Source organism: Cupressus sempervirens, chromosome 1 (assembly GCF_028749045.1).
Source record: "Cupressus sempervirens isolate cs-2001-9-10 chromosome 1, ASM2874904v1, whole genome shotgun sequence".
In the NCBI taxonomy this organism is placed as follows: domain Eukaryota; kingdom Viridiplantae; phylum Streptophyta; class Pinopsida; order Cupressales; family Cupressaceae; genus Cupressus; species Cupressus sempervirens.
In genome coordinates this window covers 483,068,495-483,088,215 of record NC_143118.1, presented here as the reverse complement: position 1 = coordinate 483,088,215, position 19,721 = coordinate 483,068,495, and the positions used below count along the sequence as shown (strand labels likewise).

Here is a 19,721-nt window from a genome sequence, read left to right as displayed (position 1 = left end):
TGTGTAGAAAATAGTGAAGTGAATGGGAAAATGGAAGGCCGTTGTGGTAAAGTAGTTGGCACCTTGGTTCTTTGTTTTAAATTTCAATTAAAATATTAAGTTATCCAATTAACTTTTTTTGAATTCTTTATAACCATATATATTTGTTTATCATAAGTTAGCTACAGATAATCATAAATGATTAACTATCAGTTGTAGCAATATATTGTTGTCATGCCATGGTACTTAATATCAATCTTCTTGAAGCTAGATCGGATTCAACTTGCTTGATAAAAGTAGTGCTACTTTCTGAAAAGTAGCATGCAATTGTGTTTAAAGTAAAGCTTACTGAAGTTAATATGACAGGATGGCCAAAATGAATTGTTGAGAACAATGCTTGAAGAGCGATCAAAAAAAGCAGAGGCATGGCACAAGAATGCAGCAAGGAGATCACAATTTGAGAAGCCAATGCAGCCTATCACGTGTGCTACTTTTGCTACAGATGTTCTTGAAGGAAGGGCAAATCCATTGCATGTAAATGAGCACAAACATACACCTATGTTGTTTGGACCTGTTAGTCAAATAAGTGGCAACTTAGCCACTGAAAGGGAGCAAATTGCTGCACAAGTATTTCAGCCAAGGCACAGGTTGGTATGCTTATCATGCTTGAGAGTTGTGGCTTTAAAGTAGGAAATCAGCTGAAAGGATTACTTTATTCTAATCAGTGGGCAAACAGAAATTTTGTTCTAGAATCAGATGCTTTTACATACATTATGATGATTTCATACTTTGCTTCCTTCCATTCTTTTTCTTGGTTTCGTTCTATCCCAAAATATTTTAAAGAGATGGATGAGCTAGGCATCTCGAATGTTATTAAGCTATTATAAAATATTAAGTATTTTAAACCATGTTTAATGAACTTTTTAGAATTTATGCTAACCAATTTCACCTGGTTTACTGTTGAGATGTTCTATGTTATAGAAGCCAGCATGATGACATAAACTACATAGGTTTGATTGTGAACAATTTTGTGTTTAATATTTAATCTCAGCTCTAAAAATACAGAATGTGAATGATGAATATTTGCGTGCTTCCCTTGTATCTGTAGCACATTGTTTTCTTGTTTATAAGAATAAAAAAAAGTAATTTTAGCTTATTCTCATTCTGTTTATCATGCAGAATGTATAGCATGTACTTACCTGTAATGGGACATTTCATTCTTTATTTTTTTCTGTTCTAAGACTTCCCCATTTGAAGTAATTGATCGTGAAGCATCAACTCCTGGTACAATGATGCTGCCGAGCTTCATTGTTTAGGTCACCACAAGCTTTAAGGCCTTCACAAAAACACATGGTACTATTGCTTAGCTCTAATTCTTCTTTTTACATGTCTCACAATTCTGACAGTAGTAGCCTTGTTTTGTGAGCTGTTCTGTAGAGTATCTAGATTCTAGACAATAACACGGTACAGGAAAATGAACCATCAGAATGTGAGTGGTTGTGTTTCCTGTGATTGCCTCATTGGCCCTTTTCTACGCCTGTTTAATAATTTATCATAGCCATTTTACAAGTTGTCATGAAATAGAGTAATATCATGTGGTACACATTTGACCTTCTTGATCTCTGTACTCAACTTTGCAGTTACAGTTCTAGCATGGTGTTTCCTGGCTTGTGGATTTCTTTGTCGAAGCACATTTGAATATTGTATTTATGCACTTATGATTATTTTATTTACTTTCATGCTTAACAGTTTTGAATATGTTTGTATGCATTTTCCTCTATGTACACTTGTAATGTCCCCTTTTTTGGGACATTAGAAGATTTAAAGACATTCATATAATATTAAAATTAACTACGAGAGCATGAATTAAAATGGAAAAAAGGGTCAATTCAATATTATAAGGTGGGCTAAAGGTGACAAGGAGGGACAAGATAGAAAGATAGGAAGGGAGTCGAAGAGTCACAACTTTGGGGATTAAAAAGGAGAGAAGCTTATTCATTCGGATATGCTTGGTTTATGATTCAGATTTTAGTTTCTCTCTTGCAAGAGTTATTCGGAAAGCTTCAGCTTTCATCCAACGCAAGGACGTAGCCCCTCGTGCTAGTAGACAGTGGACACAAACCCATTGTCCGTGGAGATGTTATATCAGGTATCTCGTGTTTGCTTACAAGTTCTTAGGATTTTCCAATTTGGCTGTAAAACTATGTTTAAGATTGGATTTTGAATGCTAGTTATTTAATTGCTGAGGTATAATATAGTAACGTATTTTAAGGTATGTTATGGGAATTTACTGGTTTTATATTGTTGGTTTGTAACTCATTTTCATATGTTTGAGTTCTGAATATTTTTTTTAGATTAAGATAAAAGCAGGTTTTGAAGGGACCCGAAACCCTTAATAGCATAAAAAGATATTCAACTAAGAATACTAGGAGAACACACTCCTAAGGACCAAAAAAGAAAATACAAAATCAGGTTTTACAGGGACCTGAAACCACATAATATAACCAGAAAGTATGACTAGGTTTTACAAGGACCTAGAACCTGTAAGTTACAGAATTTTCAAAATGAGCATAGAAAAACAAGGAAACTAGAATTACTGTAGTTCCTTAATTATCTTTGCAACCTCCTTAACCACATCAGCTGCACTAAGAATAGTATCAGTAGGGGTAAGGCCTGTTCCAGCAACATCCCCAGCAGCCTTATCCTCGACAACCCTTTCCTTAGTAGCCTTCTTTTGCGAGCTTAATCTGGTCCTTTTACTAGGTCCACCCGGAGACATGACCTCATTGGTCTTCTTCCCCAAACTTGCCGTAGTGGCACATAGACTAGAAGTCACTTGCTTCATTTTGTTTCCACTTTCCTTAATCAAGTGCCGGAGGTCTTGTTCATATTCTTTCAATTTTCTAGGTATATTTCCCACCTGGGCTTCCAGCTGCACAAGTCTAGTCCAGTCATTCTCAAGGTCCTTCTGCACTTTACCCAGATTTTTCTTTAACTTCATGATCTCATTGTAAATCCATGAGTCACCACGAAGAGAGGAATCGACTTTCATCTTGGCAGTATCAAGGAAAGTGAGTGTAGCCCCCATAATCGTGTCATCCATCTTCTTGTCCTTAGGGTTTTCCTTACCCTTCACTTCTTCTCCCAAATCTTTCTCCTTACCCCCCTCCTCCTCCACATTTTCGTCCATCAGCACCCTGGGTAGTAACCTCATTGCCAACATTGCCCGACCCTTCATTTTTATCCAGACTTTCATTCTCATCATTCTTCCCAGTATAATCTTTGCTAGTAGGATAACCTCCCAAATTGGAACTAATATCCCCCATCTCTGTATCTTCCTCAGTCTCCACATTTTTATCCTCATTTTTATCAGAGGATTTCGTAGTTTCCTCTTCTTTTTTTTGGGGGGGTATCCTTAATCATTAATTCCTTTTTCCCACTTTGTCCTGCATCCCTTTTGCCCTTTTTAGTCTGAGAATCACTCACCGACCCCCTTTTCCTCTCCGAAATTGGGGAAGCAACAATCGACATATTCTTGCAGTAATTCTCAATTAAGAGAATAAGACCTTCATGAAGGATAGGACGGGTATCTTTCTTCTTATGTGCATATAGGCTTTGTAATAACGAAAACTTCAAATAGAAAGGAAAAGAAATCTTATCTTTGTAATGGAAATGATTTAGAAATACAAAGTAGAACTTACAGACTCTTTTTGATCTTCCATCTAAAATGAAATATTCTCGAATACAAGACAACACCTCTCTCCAAATTACCTTAATTTGTTTGAGCTCGTAGAAGTCCCCCTCCTTCTCCAGCTTTTGCTCTTCCTCCATTTTCGGGAACTTTTTGAAAGCAGCATTGGAGATGATCGTTTCCTTGCTAAATTTCATACCCTCCTTCGGAAGACCAGTCACTTCAGCAATAAAATCCTCTGTGATTTGAACTGTGACTCCATGCAAGATAACCCTTTCCTCGAACCAGTTCTTAAAGAAGGCCTCAGTGACTTGTGGCTTAAAACCATGCAAATGCTCCAGATAAGGAGTCACCTTACCTTTCTCAAGAAGTTTCCATGTTGAAGCTTTTCCCTTCCAGTACTTGCAGTTTTTGGGCTCTAGTTTCTTCAGCTCTCCCCCCATTTTCAAACACAGTCTTAAAATGGACAGAGAAACAATACCCAATGAAAGCAACAAAATGAAGGAAGCCAAAAACCTCGCTAAAGTTAACTAGAGTTTCATTACTCTTCCTTCGTGCTACGTCCAGATAATAATGGCATTAAAGTACAATCTAGGGATTATAAAACACTCCTCCATAGGCCCACTTTTAATAATCATTAAATTACTAATCTTGGAAGATCTTTCTCTCCGTCGCATATCTTGTCATAATTAATGAGTGACTTTAAATCCATGTTAGATCTGAGGTCATTGTGCCAGCTCAACGTAGTGTTCCCTTGCACAACATTGCTGGCAATCCAATCAGCAACGGCATTGCCCTCACGATAAGAATGTGAAAAAATGACCTTTTCAAAATTAGCCAGTAGGGCTTTGATTTCCATTATACTATCTTCTATAGTCCAAGTACTTGTGGTTTTTTCATTGAGCATACTAATTATGTTCAGAGAATCACCTTCCATCCAATGATACTTGTTTCTAGTTTTCACAACCAGTCTCATTGTATGGAGGGTTGCAATGGCTTCTGCTCTGTGGCTAGTAGAAATACCAATAGGAATAGCTATAGCATCAATAGCATTACCTATATGATCCCTTATAATTCCTCCACATCCAGCTTTTTCGGGGTTGCCCTTAGCAGGGCCATCAAAGTTCCCCTTTATCCAACCCTCCAGAGAATCCTTCCATTTAACACTTGATCTTTTATCCTCCCCCTTGTTCTTAGGACCAATATTTTGGATAGGACAATCAATCAAGAAACCATTAGGAACATTTATCTGAGGTTTGAAGTTTTCGTTAATTGCACCAATAATGTTTTGGCCAAGGACCCAGTTAGGCATTTCTTTCTCTCTAAAAATTCTGTTATTTCTTTCTTTCCAGAGTCCCCACCACAAATGAGGGAGAGTTATTTTCCATAGAAATTCCACATTACTGTCTTTATTCGGGCAAATCCAACTCTAGAAACATTGCTCAATTTTATTATGATGGACCCAAGCAATATTCCAAAAAATGAGGATATAGTTCCACACATTTTGACTATAATTACAATTCAAAAACAAGTGATCCCTATCCTCCAAGTCTTTTTTGCAAAGACAGCATTGGTTAACCACATTTATCCCTCTTTTTTGCAAATTGTCCTCGGTCAAAAGTTTATTATGCAATAGTATCTGAAAAAAGATATTAATCTTAGGAGTTAGACCTTTAATCCACGCTTTAGACCATAATGGACCAGGTCCTTTATCTTTAGATCTGAAAATAGAAGAAACTTTGAAATTCCCATAAGCATCATTCCTCCAAATCATTCTGTCCTCCTTATAAGGGTACAAACAGTAAGCATTCAGCAATAATTGGATGTTATTGAATTCCTGGCTAATGTTGGTATGGCTGACCCAAGTATTATTGACCCAATAATTTCTCACATAACTACCAAATAATTGCTTACATTGTTCAATATAATTCTTGTCCTCAAAATCATCAATTAGGGGATGATCTAGAATCCAAGAATCTTCCCAGAACCTGATCTTTTGTCCATTTTCAGCTTTCCATGGGCACCCTTCACTTAATATTTTCTTTGCACCTTGCACTGCCCACCATATAGTAGAAGGGGACATAACATTAGGGTATATTAGGAAATCAGAAAGAGAAGGAGCATTATATAGATATTTATGTTTCCATATGGAGCTCCATTGCTTGTCATCATGATACCCTCTCCAACCTTGCTTCGCAAGAAGGGCTTTATTCATGCGTCTAATAATCCTTATTCCCAATCCACCATCTCGGATCGGCTTAGAAATCTAGTCCCAAGCAATCAGAGCCATTCTCTTCTTCTCCTTAGAGCCAAATCAAAGAAAGTTCCTTTAAATTTTGTCAAGAGAATCAACATATTTTGTAGGAATTTTGAAAGGACTCAAGGCATAAGTAGGAATACTTTGAAGGCAAGCTTTGAGAAGAGTAACTTTACTAGCTTGACTCAACAGATTTCCCTTCCACCCAGCAAATTTCTTAGAGAATTTTTTAATAATGTCTTCCCAGAAGGAATCAGGGGCAGAAAGTCCCAAAAGAAGGCCCAAGTAAGAACTAGGAAAGGAGCCAATTGAGCAACCAAGAATTCTGGCAATTTTAGTCTGTCGAGACACTGGGGTATTCACAAAGAACAAAGAGCTTTTATTCCAATTAATCAACTATCCTGAGGCCGAGGAATAGAGGTTAAGAGCTTTTTTCAAATTCTTGTCTTCCCTTACATCCGCTTTGCCCATGAAAATAGTGTCATCTACAAACTGACCATGAGAGTAGATAAGGGGCTGGGAAGAGGGTTGTAATCCCTTAATGTCACCTGCTCGAACTAGTTTCCCAATATACCTTCCTAAGCAATCAGCCATAATAGTGAAAAGAATAGGGGATAATGGGTCTCCCTGCCTCAAACCTCTAGAGGGATTAAAAAAAGCAGAGGAGCATCCATTAACCAAAATAGCAATTGAGGAAGTAGATATGAGTTGAAGAACCATCCTCACAATATTTGAATTGAAACCAAAAGCCAATAACACCTTTTCAAGGAAGGTGCACTCCACTCTATCATAGGCTTTTGCAATGTCAATTTTCATAATGAATCCTTGGTTATTAGAGCAAGATAAAGAATGGATATTCTCATGCACAACAATTACAGAGTTTAGAATTTGTCTTCCTGGAACGAAGCCATTCTGTTTATCAGCAATAATATCCAAAAGCACCAATAGCAGTCTAGAAGTGAAGACCTTAGAAATGATCTTATAAAATGAATTGCATAAACTTATTGGCCTTAATTGGTCCGGAGAGTCAGCACCCACCTTTTTAGGGATAAGGTAGAGAAAAGTATAATTAATCTCTTTCAGCATTCTCTTTGGCCCAAAGAACTCCTTAACATCATCACACACATCCTTCCCGATCAGATTCCACATAGTTTGAAAAAAGAACATAGGAAATCCATTCGGACTAGGAGATTTGTCCCCTCCCAAAGAACAAACAGCCTGATAAATTTCCTTATCATTTGGGATAGATTCCAACATCTTGTTTTGATCTCTAGAAAACAAAGAAGAAATCACACTGAGAATTTCATCTTGGTTAAGAGGATCAATGTTTGGATCAGCAGTCATCAAGGAGGCAAAGAAAGAGACCATTTCCTTCATAATATCCTTCTCCTCGCTAATATTCCTACCATCAATTAATAATTTAGAAATTCGAGTTTTAGCTCTGTGCTTCATAGTAGAAAGGTGGAAAAACCTAGTATTTTTATCCCCTTCCTTAAACCAAACTAGTCTAGACCTCTGCCTCCAGTAGATTTCCTCTTTAGTGACAATGTCATGATACTCGACTAGTTTACCATTTTCTTCTCTTACCAGATCAGGAGTATACCCTTCCTTCTGTATCCTATCTTGTATGATTGTCAATTCTTCCTTAATTTTAGGTTTGATCTCAGAAATGTTCCCAAAACATCTTTTGTTCCAGATTCTTACCTCCTTTTTTACATTTCTAAGTTTAAAAGCGACTTTATAAAGAGCAGTTCCATCAACTTCAATGTTCCACCATTCTTCTAGTTTGCTTTTAAAATGTGGATGTTGCATCCACATTTTTTCAAATCTGAACGAGAAATTTTTCTTAGAACTTGCCTTAACAGCAGTGAAAACCAAAGGAAAATGGTTTGATCCAACTTTTCGAGAAGCCTCCAATTTACAAACAAATTCATTAGTCCAGTCTGGAGATATTAGGGCCCTATCCAATCGAGCTTGAATACATTCATTGCCTACCCTTTTATTTGTCCAAGTAAACTCTAAACCATGGAGATCATATCCATAAGCCCCTCATTATTGATAAAATCCAATAAATCCAACCTCCCATCAAGCTAGCTAGCATTGCCACCTTTTTTCTCTTGGTCATAGAGGGGAACATTAAAGTCACCCATAAAGATCCACCTACCATTCTGCTCTTTACTTTTTATATCAGATAAGGTAGTCCAAACTTTTTTTCTTAAATTCTTAGTATTAGGAGCATACATATTAACAATGTACCATTCAAAATTCTGGAAAAGATTAGTCATTTTGACCACCATGAAGTATTTACTTTCATTTAGTACTAATCTAGAGAAAAGGGACTTTTTCCAAGGAATAAGAGTTCCCCCTGAAGCCCCTTCTGAACTACTAGCCTTTAAACTATAACCCTTGAAGGATTTAATTTTTTCAGCTCTATCCTTATCCATCTTCGTTTCTTGAATCAAAAAAAATCCGGTTTTTGGTCCCTAACAAAATTACGAACGATGTTCTTTTTATGAATACTATTCATCCCCCTAATGTTCCAAGTAATGATCTTCATGATTATTTTTTAGGGTTAAAATCCAGAATAGTTGTCTGTCTTCCGTCCGCAATATTCTGTAGGCTTTCAATTTCTCTCGTCTTCCTTGAAGTTCTTCTTCCCGGTTTTTCCAGTGTCCCCACATTTGGTTTTATATTAGATTGTTGCTCCACCTTATTGCTTCGGGTCTCAATCCTCTCTAAAATTGAGTCAATATTCTTCTTAGTTTTTTTCCTCTGATTCTATTTCTGTTTTGGAACCTGCTTATCCAAGCTTATCTCTTCAAGATCCCTAAATGGAATTTCAAGAGACTTAGATTCAAATATTTGATTCTCAGAAATTTGAACATCCTCTTTTTGCCGAAACTCAATAGCATCTTCCTCCTTTTGCATTTCTTGGTCTTCCTCAAATAGTGCTTCCAAAATTTCCTCTTCCTCTATATCCTCCTGATTAGCAAGATCTTCCCATTCCCTATCATTCTTTTGATATATAACAATTTGTTTCATCGAATCGAGCACAAGAACTTCATTCCTAGGTAAATCGATGCCTTCATCATGCTTATTAGAATTCAATAAATTCTTTTCATCATTCTTAGTTTCAGCTCCAGGGTTTCTGGTATTACCTTTTTCATTCTGACCATTAGTTTTTGGTCTCCAAATTTTCTTCTGAATCTTTATCTCCTTCCTTTCCTCCTTAATAGTCTTAGCTTGGTTTTTACTTTTTGTTGGACAATTTTTAACCCAATGACCCTGTTTCTTACAGGCAAAACACATATTTGGAAGATCCTCATAAGTTACTTTTGGGGTTCTTTTCCCTAGTTTGGAAAACAGTTCCACCTTATCTAGAAGGTTATTCAGGTTTGCCACTTTCACATATAGCCTTGCACTATTCATTTTTGATTTTGAAGCCGTTGCCTGATCTACAACAATAAGTTCCCCAAAGGAGCCCGCTATTCTTTTGAAAATGTCTTCATACCAATATTCAAGAGGGAGGCTCGACAATCTCACCCATATAGGAGTTGTTAAGAAAAATGCATCAGATAAATTCATATTTGGCTCCCATTTCTTAATTGTGAGAGTACTTTTGCCAAACATCTAGGGTCCCCCACATAAAACCATATTCATGTCCTCCTTATAGTTAAAGACAAATGACAGGAATCCATTCGCCATTGGGGCAATATCAACTTCGCCATGGATAACCCACTTTCGTTTCAACATATTTCTCAAGGAATCAATATCAGGTCTAGCCCCCAAAAACTTACCTACCAGAGTATGTTCCATTGCAATAACAAAAAAATCAACAATCTGATCAGGAATGAAGATTTGAAACTCACTTTTTTCCCAACAAGATTTCGAGGTCACAGGAGAGAAAGAAGATTTTCCACCAAGTTTCCTACCAAATAACGAGACCCACGGCCTTTGATCTTCCGGTCCAATTTGCTTATTATTTGCTTTACTATCTCGAGAATCAACTTGACTAGGATCTTGACAGACCATGTGAGGGCCAGGCGAAAGACCCAAAGAGGACTTTCTGACCCCACAAATCCCTAAGTCGTCCTCTCCAACAAGCTTTACTAGAGGAACCGCACAGTGGTCACTTGTCCCACTTGGGTCCGTTCCCCTTGCAAGATTCTCCCCTTCCAGTTTCTCGCCCATTACGGCTCCAAGCAGTTCAAAAACGCTGAGATCCATGTTTGAGTTCTGAATATTATTTGTGAGAAAGAAACAGGTAAATATCTACTGGGGGTATTTTTGTGGTATCAGAGCTTCAGACCAGCCATCCTATGTGGCATAATAGTGATTTGATCAGGGACATTTCTACAAAAAGGTTGTCTAAGACTTCAAAGCATTTGACGAGAATGTTTGAGTAGAATTGATGAATATTATTGTTGCATCCGTTTATATATTTCATTCATAATTTTGTAAGCTGGTTATAATAATATTGGTGGTTAGGTTGGATTTCACATGAAATTTCTCTCATCGAACAAGATTCTAGAGGGAGCATTTTAATAGTTCTATGCATGTTCAAAGGACTCAATTCATAAGCCGAGCAAAACTACAAAGAAAATATCTTTCCATTGTTAGAGCAGCAGAATCAAGTTGAAGAAATGATTTCAAAACGTTGGCTTTGATTGAAGAAATAGTGGAAGGCTGAGAAAAGTGGAATGATATATTCAGTTCATTGCGGTGAATTGTTTTTGACAAATTATGTCGTCAATTGTTTCAATGGATTGAATGAGAAATTGTTTTGTTTTGCCAAGGCTTGGAGCTTATATTAAAGAGGTGTATATTGAGCGGTGGATATAAATTATTGGGTTGCTTCTAATATAACTATAGTCCAGTAGTTCAAACATATGTTGTACAGTTCGAAGTTTTGTGTAGAGGGAGGAGATAGACAAAGATCGTATCATCGACTGAACTCAAAACAAAGACAACAAACAAAGATTATCGCTATGTAGGACCTGCATACACAACAAAACAATAACACCTGTTTTGATAGTTGGGCATTGTGGGAACATGCAAATCGAAGGAAGATTAAGTGCCAGCCTCTCCGTTAACAGAGAACAACTGGGATAGTTAAATGTAATCTTAGATTGCAACTGGTGGCAGAGAGACGGTCGACTCACAGAGAAGCCGATGAATGAACTAATCAATATTGCCTTTGGGGGTGAAGGAAATTGCTTATTGGTATTGAACGCTAATAATTCTAGCCCATCTTGATAAAGAAAGTAGTATTGGCGGGTAACAAATGTTTTAGTGTAAAGATGAAATGTCGATTCTGGAGGCTATCACATGTTTTCAGAGTAATATCAGTTCTTGTGCGGGAGTTGTAATAGAATTGTAGTTGTGTGGAGGTGCCTGTGAAAAGTAAACATTATTCAACCTTTTATGCTATGTAATTGCTAGCACCAGTAGAAGTAGATTATACCATTACAAGAACTTTTCAGGGGTCTTTTCTGAGTGCTAGATTGTCACGTATAACTGGGGATATAAAAAGCACTTAGCATAAACGAATTTTGATTTTCCTTGACCATCATGGTGAAATTCTTAATTTTTCCTTAAGTTCTTGGGCTCAAAGTTATTGAACAAGGATTATATAGTTGTCGCGAGAATTTAATATATGCAAAATGAGCAAGGTGTTGTGTAGCAGGAAAGCATCCGTTTGGTAATCGAGTATCTTTTGAAAGCCAAACGTCCAGGCGTTACCCTAAGCAGATTCTTGACATTATTAAATATAGGAAATCATGGAAGCTAGTAGACAAATGGAGTTTCTGTCGTTTCTATATTTGGGAAATTCTTTTATAGGTGTAGTAACGACCATAAAGAATAATTAAAATATTCCAAGAACAGATAAAAGGAAAAGAAATCAAACTCGGCTAATGTTATGTGTGTGAAGGATTAAAGATTTATTTTGAATGGAGGATTCAAATGTTTGGAATGGTTCTTACCTACTCACAAGCTATATCACATAGGGTGATTATGATGAAGTAACGCTTGTCAGGATCTTCTAGTGTTCCCATAGAACAGTTGGTAACTATTCAGGTACCTTCATTGATATTCAAAGGCTTAGCCTTTGCTGTGCTAACTACCCTAATACACAGTACAAGGAAGTCACCAGATTCTGGAATCTTTTGTTAACATGAAGTGGTAGAACAACTATGGATAATAAGAGAGGAAGTTATAGCAGATTTTGATTAGAATCATGACAGTGGCAAATGTAGTAAAGTCTTGCAAGTATACGAAGGAGAACTGAGGAAATAGGAACTTTGCTCGGTCTTAGAGACAACCAATTTGAGGACAACACCCCTCACAAACTCAAGAATACTGAACGATAAGCTAGGTGCACTCAAAATAAGCTCATTTCATGGTTGACCTTTGCAATCGACAAGATTGTGACTGCTATCGTGGAGCAAGATGAAAGAGGGGTGATTTATCTTAATGTTGGAATGAGAATACAAGAGAAAGAATCATCTGCAAAGTATTGTCATAAATAGCCTTGAAGACTTATGCATTTCCTTTATCATGAGGCTATTCTTTAATTTCAAAGTAGGCATTATGATGCAGCAGGTAAGGGTGATGGACAAGATTTCAGTAAATGAATGATTCAACTTCAAAGTTTCTACACTTCAACTATGCTTCAAGAGACTCAATTCATGAATACACCCTTCCCAAAGGAAAACAATGGTAAAATATATCTATTAACACTGGACTACAAATGATTCAAATGGATATTAGGTTTACAACAGCACCCAACACTCCAATCTTGAGCAATTTTCCTGAAACTCTTATTCTTTACTTAGAACAACCACGAACACTTGTCATCCCAATCAACTTATCAAGAAAAACCTTTTGAACACCCAATCATATCAACCTACAACCTTTCATATCCTTTTGATTCATTAATTCAATCCCAGAAAATAAATAAGCCAAAATACACCACCTTGCTGTTTTCTAGATAGACCTGTGGACAGTCGCATTAACTTTTAAACCAGGCCAAATTTCTTCAATCCCTTTGTTGATTTTGGGCGTAATTAGGTTATTAGGTTATCTTCATTCTGTTCAAAGCACATTAAAATCCAATAGTTCAATCCAAAGATATTGCCCCAACATCAGACAGCATTTTCTGCAACTTTTATTTCTGAACTTTTACCCTTTCTCCAAACAATGATCAATCTTTCTTATTGTTTCTGCACATCACTTGTTAAATATATATAATACAATGTTAGATATCAACATTCCATGAATATTAGGCCTTTATATTCATGGAATGCACATCATTTTATTGAAGCCCTACTGTATAGTAATTTAGAACCAAAAAGTGCAACAACAAACTCAAAATTAACGTGATAGTCATTCGGTATAAAGACAAACTCATTCAAAAACGATCTGCAACTTGTTGGAACAAGACTTTCAATGCATTATATGGTCCTTTCAATAAAATAAAATAAAGCCTTCAACAACAAAGTACAAACATATATTGTTGCAGAGAATAAAGAATTTTTATTGCTCTTTCTTTTTCCTTGTTATCCACTGTACATCTCTAGGGATTTTTATACCATGACTTCCTCATACATTTTATAACTCCCGTATAACTTCCATAACCTATTTTATTGGTTAAATGGATTAGTTTAAGGTTTTAGACATTAAAACTCAAATTCCCTCCATTGTTAACTAACTGTTGGATTTTGAAAATTCAAAATTCCAACTTACAATTTATTGAATTCTTTTAAACCAAAGACTACTAAACTCACTAATTTTGATTTGTTGTTATTATTAAGCTTTCCTACGCCTTTACTGGACTCTAAACACTCCAGTTTAACCCAAGAACCCTATTGGTCCTCCATACAAAGCAAAATTTTATCTATTTAGGACTTTTAACCATTTCTAAAATTTGTATAATCAAAAGCCATTATAGGCTTCAATACTTCGCAATTGATTTGAAAACTCCGTTTATGTATTCCATCCCTCTGATTTTCTTTGAGGGTCTTTGAGGTCTTCATAATCTTCAACTTTGGCTTGAATATTTGAGGTGCTCCTGCACCACATTACCAGTTGATATTCATATCATGCAATGAATTAGTTTCGAGGGCCTAACTGCAGTTGCAAGAATACTTCAATAATTGAATAGGCCATAATTCATTGTTCGTAATTCTATGGTATCCTGTTATTTTTCAGAAGTGCTTCTTTACTGTAAATTGCATTGGTCACTAATTGGGTTTGAAAGAAAGTTGGTAAACAATTCAAAATCTTATGACTATCATCATTGCAATCAAGTGTACATTGTAAGATGGAAATTTAATGCCCCCACACTCTCATGAATTGTTTGTTAGAATTTGTAGGCATTTTGAGTTGGAAAGTTAGCTGAAAAGTGTGCAGATGAATAAACAGGCATAACATATTACATTAACATTTTACACTTGTGAGAGGGCCTGATTTGGCCTAGTTCAGTTTAAACAATGGAAAATCTGAAACACACGGTATTTTCGAAGGGTTTTAATGACTCATTTAATGGTGAACAACTAAGAAACTTGCAGAAAGAAAGACAAGTCCACTATACGTACTTGGGTTGCAGTTAGAACAAATGGAATCTTGAAATGATGTTCTCTCCAAATTGGAAGAGATAGAAGCCTATTTGGCCAATGTAGAGCAGGCAAATTGTAGACTCTTAAATTAGACCTTACAACCCTCAATGGTGACCTTGGTTCAACCCAAGTTTATGGAGCATCTAGATAAACGGGTTAAACTTGTGGTTCCTTCTTGTCTCAATGAGATTATTCGATAACATCTCCTACAACAACGTACAATGATGTAATGTCCCCTTTTTCTGGGACATTATAATTATGTGTTGCCGGTTGACTTCGCCTAGGTTTCAGGGGTGAAAAGGTTCTTTACAGGGTTCAGTTCGAGGTTTGGCCTAGACATTTCGAGTTTCAAACCCATCAGAGCAGTTTTGGTAGGTTGTTCATATACTTACTATTTTTAGTAAGTAAATAGAGCTTAGTATTCTTGATATCCCAATGTTGGTTTGGAAGTCTCTCGTCGAGAGCTTTCCAACGAGCTATTGTACATGCTTATCCAAGTTCGTTTGATCAGTTATTTTAATGCGCGATGATTATATGGTTTACTGACAAAGTGACTATTAAAGTTCATTTAACTTGTCACTTTATTTTTAAAAAAGTACTATGTTCACTTTAGTGACTAAAGGACAAAAAAGGTGCTTTATCCCACATTGCTTAAAAGAGCGTGCATCACATTGGGAAAAGTGATAAAGGTACAACAAGCTCCACATGGGAAGTTATGAAGATTATAATATTTAAAACAAATATTAATCTTGGAGCTGGAAACAGTTACTGGTTATCTCTTTGAGGACACAAACTCTTGAAGAAGCTTTTGGAGGTCAGATGCAAACCTAGCCTCCTTACATGTTTTATCTATATTGCCAATTTGACTGTTATTTCTATTTATAAGATTGGATTTTCTGGATTGTTGCATGTTATTGTATTGCTGATGTATAATACAGTAACGTTATTTGACAACTATTTGCGTTAATTGTTGGTTTCAAATATGTACTTCCAAATATTGGAGAAATAAACACACTTTTTTGGGTTTTCTCGTATGCATATTTGCTGGTTATAAATCAATTAAATTTTGGAATTTATATCAAACAATGGTTTACTGTTCGGTTTTTAAATCTGCAAGTTTTATAACAAGGGTTTTTTAATTAATATCTGGAAAGGGATATTACAGTGGTATCAACGCTAGTTTTCCTGCTAGCCTGTGAAGCTTATTCAAAACTTTAATTAGAGTTGCCAGCCTGGGGATTTTAATCAGGAATTTATTAGTAGAGAATCTATTAGAGACAAAGTATTGCAGACATATTTTGATTAAGAGCTGGAACTCGTATTTAGCTGGAAATATTTCTCAACACAAGAATTCATAAACTTGATATCCAGTATATTGGTTGCTTAAATGTGACTAAGTTATCTCGAGGACGAAAACCCTCGAGAGTTAGGAGCTAGACGTAGCCCTAGTCCTATAGATTGAAGTCAATATTCGGTTCATTGGAAGTTCTTTTTGGGAAAGGTCAAGTTTATTGGAAGGTCTTTAAGCTTGCCCAGTTCAGTTCAAGTATACTCAAGTTGGTATGGCTTACAGATTTTCTTTAACCTCTGTATTTTGTTGAAACTCATGCGGTTGTTTTTTGTTGATTATCATCTGGGCAGTTGCGTATGGAGAGTCTGATTCAGAGGAGGGACGGTCTTTACATTACAAGAAAACTGCAAGTTTTAACATCACAAGAAACCGCAGGTGAACTCATGTAATGAAAGTATGGTCTGAAGGTTACAGTTGACAGTTTGGTAGGAGGAGATACTAAGTCTCATTCTATGCTGTGTAAGGCAGTATCCTTCAGTATAGAGCATGGGAGCCAACATAGTTCTGCGGTTGACAGAGCATTCACGGGATTGGAGATTGCCGAGTAACGTTTCTACCATTAGTCGGAAATCATCTTGGAAGTCATCTTCCATGAGTAGTCAACATCCTCCAGGGTCTAAGGAGTAACAGTTGTAAGAAGGATAGTCATCCATCTAGCAAGGCGTCAAGAGTTAGAAGCATATGGGTTCTCTGCAACATCAACGGCTTCCTTGGCACATGATTAAGGTAGTCTAGCATTCTGGATGCAAGGAGTTGGTGCTTTGGACAATAACGTGGAAGTCACCTAGTCCAGTGTGGAATACGACATACAATGGGAGGTCGGAATAAAGGGCTACGGGACTGAGAATTATCACAGTAACATTTGGTTGTTAAGGTAGGAACAGATTACAATTTCCCCACGGTTTGGACAGTAGACGTAGCAGTGGTCGGGTCTTCTTCATGGAACCAGACTGCCATTCATCCAGCCGACACAGTCATTGGAAGACGTTGCAAGGAGTGGGTGTTCGATTTAAGGTGAATTGACGGTAAACACTCTTGAACTTGTAGGGTTGCTCACCATAATATGGGTCTGTGCCTACCTCTTCCCACATTATTGAAAATAATCTCTGCTGTTTAATTATCAGGTGTATTCTGAGATAATATCTCCTTACAGTATTAGACGTTTTTGCCATGAATGCTGAGCTTACAGGTTGACTGATTATATTTGGAGGAAATCTGGAAGGTCACTGATTGTTTTATTTGCTTCATAACAATTACTCCATTTAGTATTGATGTATTTTCATAGTTTGCATATATATATATATATATATTGAAGCTTTGAGTTTTCATGACAAATGTTTGACGGAATGCCCTAGTCTAGTTCATAAAATATTAGGCAGAACTGGTGAAGTTTTATTACAGATTTGGTCTAGTCAACTATCAATTAAAACAAATAGGGTTTGCACAGTGTGAGTATATCGAACAAAATGATGTGAAGGTAGAGTTAAAATTGTATTAGACATGAAATATAGAATTTTTTGTGAAGAAATGAGATGGAGATGAACTAATAACTTCCTTCTACAGAGGCTGTATGTATTCACCTTAAAGATTGAAAGAAGTATATGATTTCTAGATTTGTTATTTTCTTCAATATACCTTATGTTCTTAGACACTTCTCAAAGGAAATACAGGGTGTTACAGTGAACAGAGGGATTGTATCGTATTTAGATTGAAAATTGTTCCCTAACAATTTTCACTTGTTTGCCTACCTGAACTTAGTTTTGAAAACTGATTTTGGATTGGATTCATTGTGAACAAGATTTGGGATTGTGATATACTTACAAGAAAGGAAGATAATCAGATGAAATCCAATTTGATAACTCATATTGGATTCAGTTTGATATTGCTTTAAGAAGAGGCTGATCAGTTTGATAATATTCTTATATCTTTGAATCTGTCTACACATAAGGAGCTTCTGGGCACAGCCATCATCGATTAGTTCATTTAAAGATTTCCTTGTTGAGTGAGTCAAACTGCTTGGCATGCTGGAAATATATATTTGTAATGATGAAAGAAGTGAAGAGCAAAGAGAAAATTGAAGATTCTTATGAATGTAAAATTGAAATAAGGAGACTGTACGATGATTATAACAAATTCTCGACAAAGCTTCAAAAGGAATTTTCTTTCATTAATTATGTGGACTTTCAACTAGAGCTGCAAAACAAGATGGATATGATAAGAAAAAAATAATATGAATTGGCTCGAGATCTCCTTGCAGAGGACAATTATAGAAATTTGCATAGGGAAGATATCAATCAACTTAATAGTAGTACTAATAATGGCACAAGTATACTAACATGTAATTGGGAGACAGAAGTATCTTATGGAGTTATTTACACTAGTCCTTCTGATGAGCATATTGATGGCCCAGGTAGAAGAGTTGACCAAACCGCCAACATTGGCAACTCCCCAGCTTGTCCAGACATGGAAAACACCAACATCTTATTTGGTGACATGGAAATTAAGTTGGATAAATTTTATGATGATACTATGCTGGAAATTATATCAAATTTTGAGGAGCAAATGGACCGCTATGTTGGCAGGATAGATGATATAGTACGCGTTGAGCTAGAGGATATAACTAAAAATGTTGTTCCCCTAGGTGATGAAAAATCAGAAAATTCTATGGAGAACAGCCCACTTGTGTTTGAAGGCGATGGTTAAAAACCATTATCACTCCTTGACTTATTAGATATGCTTCTGGTCAAAGAGGGCAAGATTGTCTGAGTGTTGACGAGGATGGATGATTCTTCTAATTTGATTGAGGATCTCATGCGGAAGATTGTGATAGAAGAAAGGCATGGGAATGTATGTGGTGTCACAAGTCCTCTTTTACATACTATTTTTGAAACTTTGAAAATGATAAAATATGAGTACTTGCAACTATTAATGGATAGAGATCTAGCAATAAAATTTGGGAAGGACAAGGAGAGTGAGGTAGATGAACTATACCTTCAATTGAGTTTAACACATTACTCCATCCACAAAGCTGAAAATTAACCGAGTGGGGCAGCCACTTATGAAGAAGATAACAGTGGTTCAAGAGCACAAGAAATCACGCAAATCATTGAGGAAATTCATAATGCGGGTAGATGTGAAGGCAAACAATGTAATTCAATCACGTGTTCCTCATCTGAGACTTTCTATGATGAGAAAAATTCTATGGATTAGAAAGTTGGAGTCTGGAAATTCTGATTTTTATGACAGCAACTGAACATCTTCACATGAGCACATGGTTAGTGATACAACAAGTGAGGATATTTCAGAAATTTCAATTAATGGTGAACCTTCCTTTTACAAAGACTTTGACATAAGCAAGGGTATTTATGGTGGAGTAGGAAGTTCAGATTTATCCTTAGCATGCTCTGAGGGATTCTTCAGCTTACCTAGAGATTTATCACCCAGTTCTTATGAGATGGCCATGGCCTACTTGTTGATTGGTGATTTTTCTTGTTGGTATATTGCAACTATCAGTGACTTGCCTGTGGATGTTAATAGTATATTCGCCGATTCTATTTGTTCTTCAGGGGTCAATGAGTTATTTGCAGATGAGTGGGGAGAACATACACTACCCTAGGTTCAACATGAGGTGTCTTCATTTTCTATCTAGCAGCATATTGAAGACAGTGTGAGCATTCATGATGTTGGTGATTCACCAACCACTCCTTCCTTTATCCATGATCATGTTGATTGGGTGACCGAGAATCCAGGTGTTAATAGTATTTTACATTTGGTGGATTATGCTGTATTGTTACATAGTCATAGGATTATGACTTGTGTGTTTCA

At 36.4% G+C, this 19,721-nt stretch overlaps 1 protein-coding gene across 2 annotated transcripts in view; it reads left to right on the top strand.

Moving 5' to 3' along the window:
- The window catches only part of TAP46 (2A phosphatase associated protein of 46 kD), a 164,517-nt gene that overhangs the window by 122,788 nt on the left and 22,008 nt on the right, over positions 1 to 19,721 (top strand). For both annotated transcript variants that reach the window (XM_089828606.1, XM_089828600.1), the window contains one exon: positions 346 to 626. In XM_089828606.1, the coding sequence (XP_089684732.1) occupies positions 346 to 626 (281 nt within the window). The remainder of the gene's footprint in view (positions 1 to 345; positions 627 to 19,721) is intronic.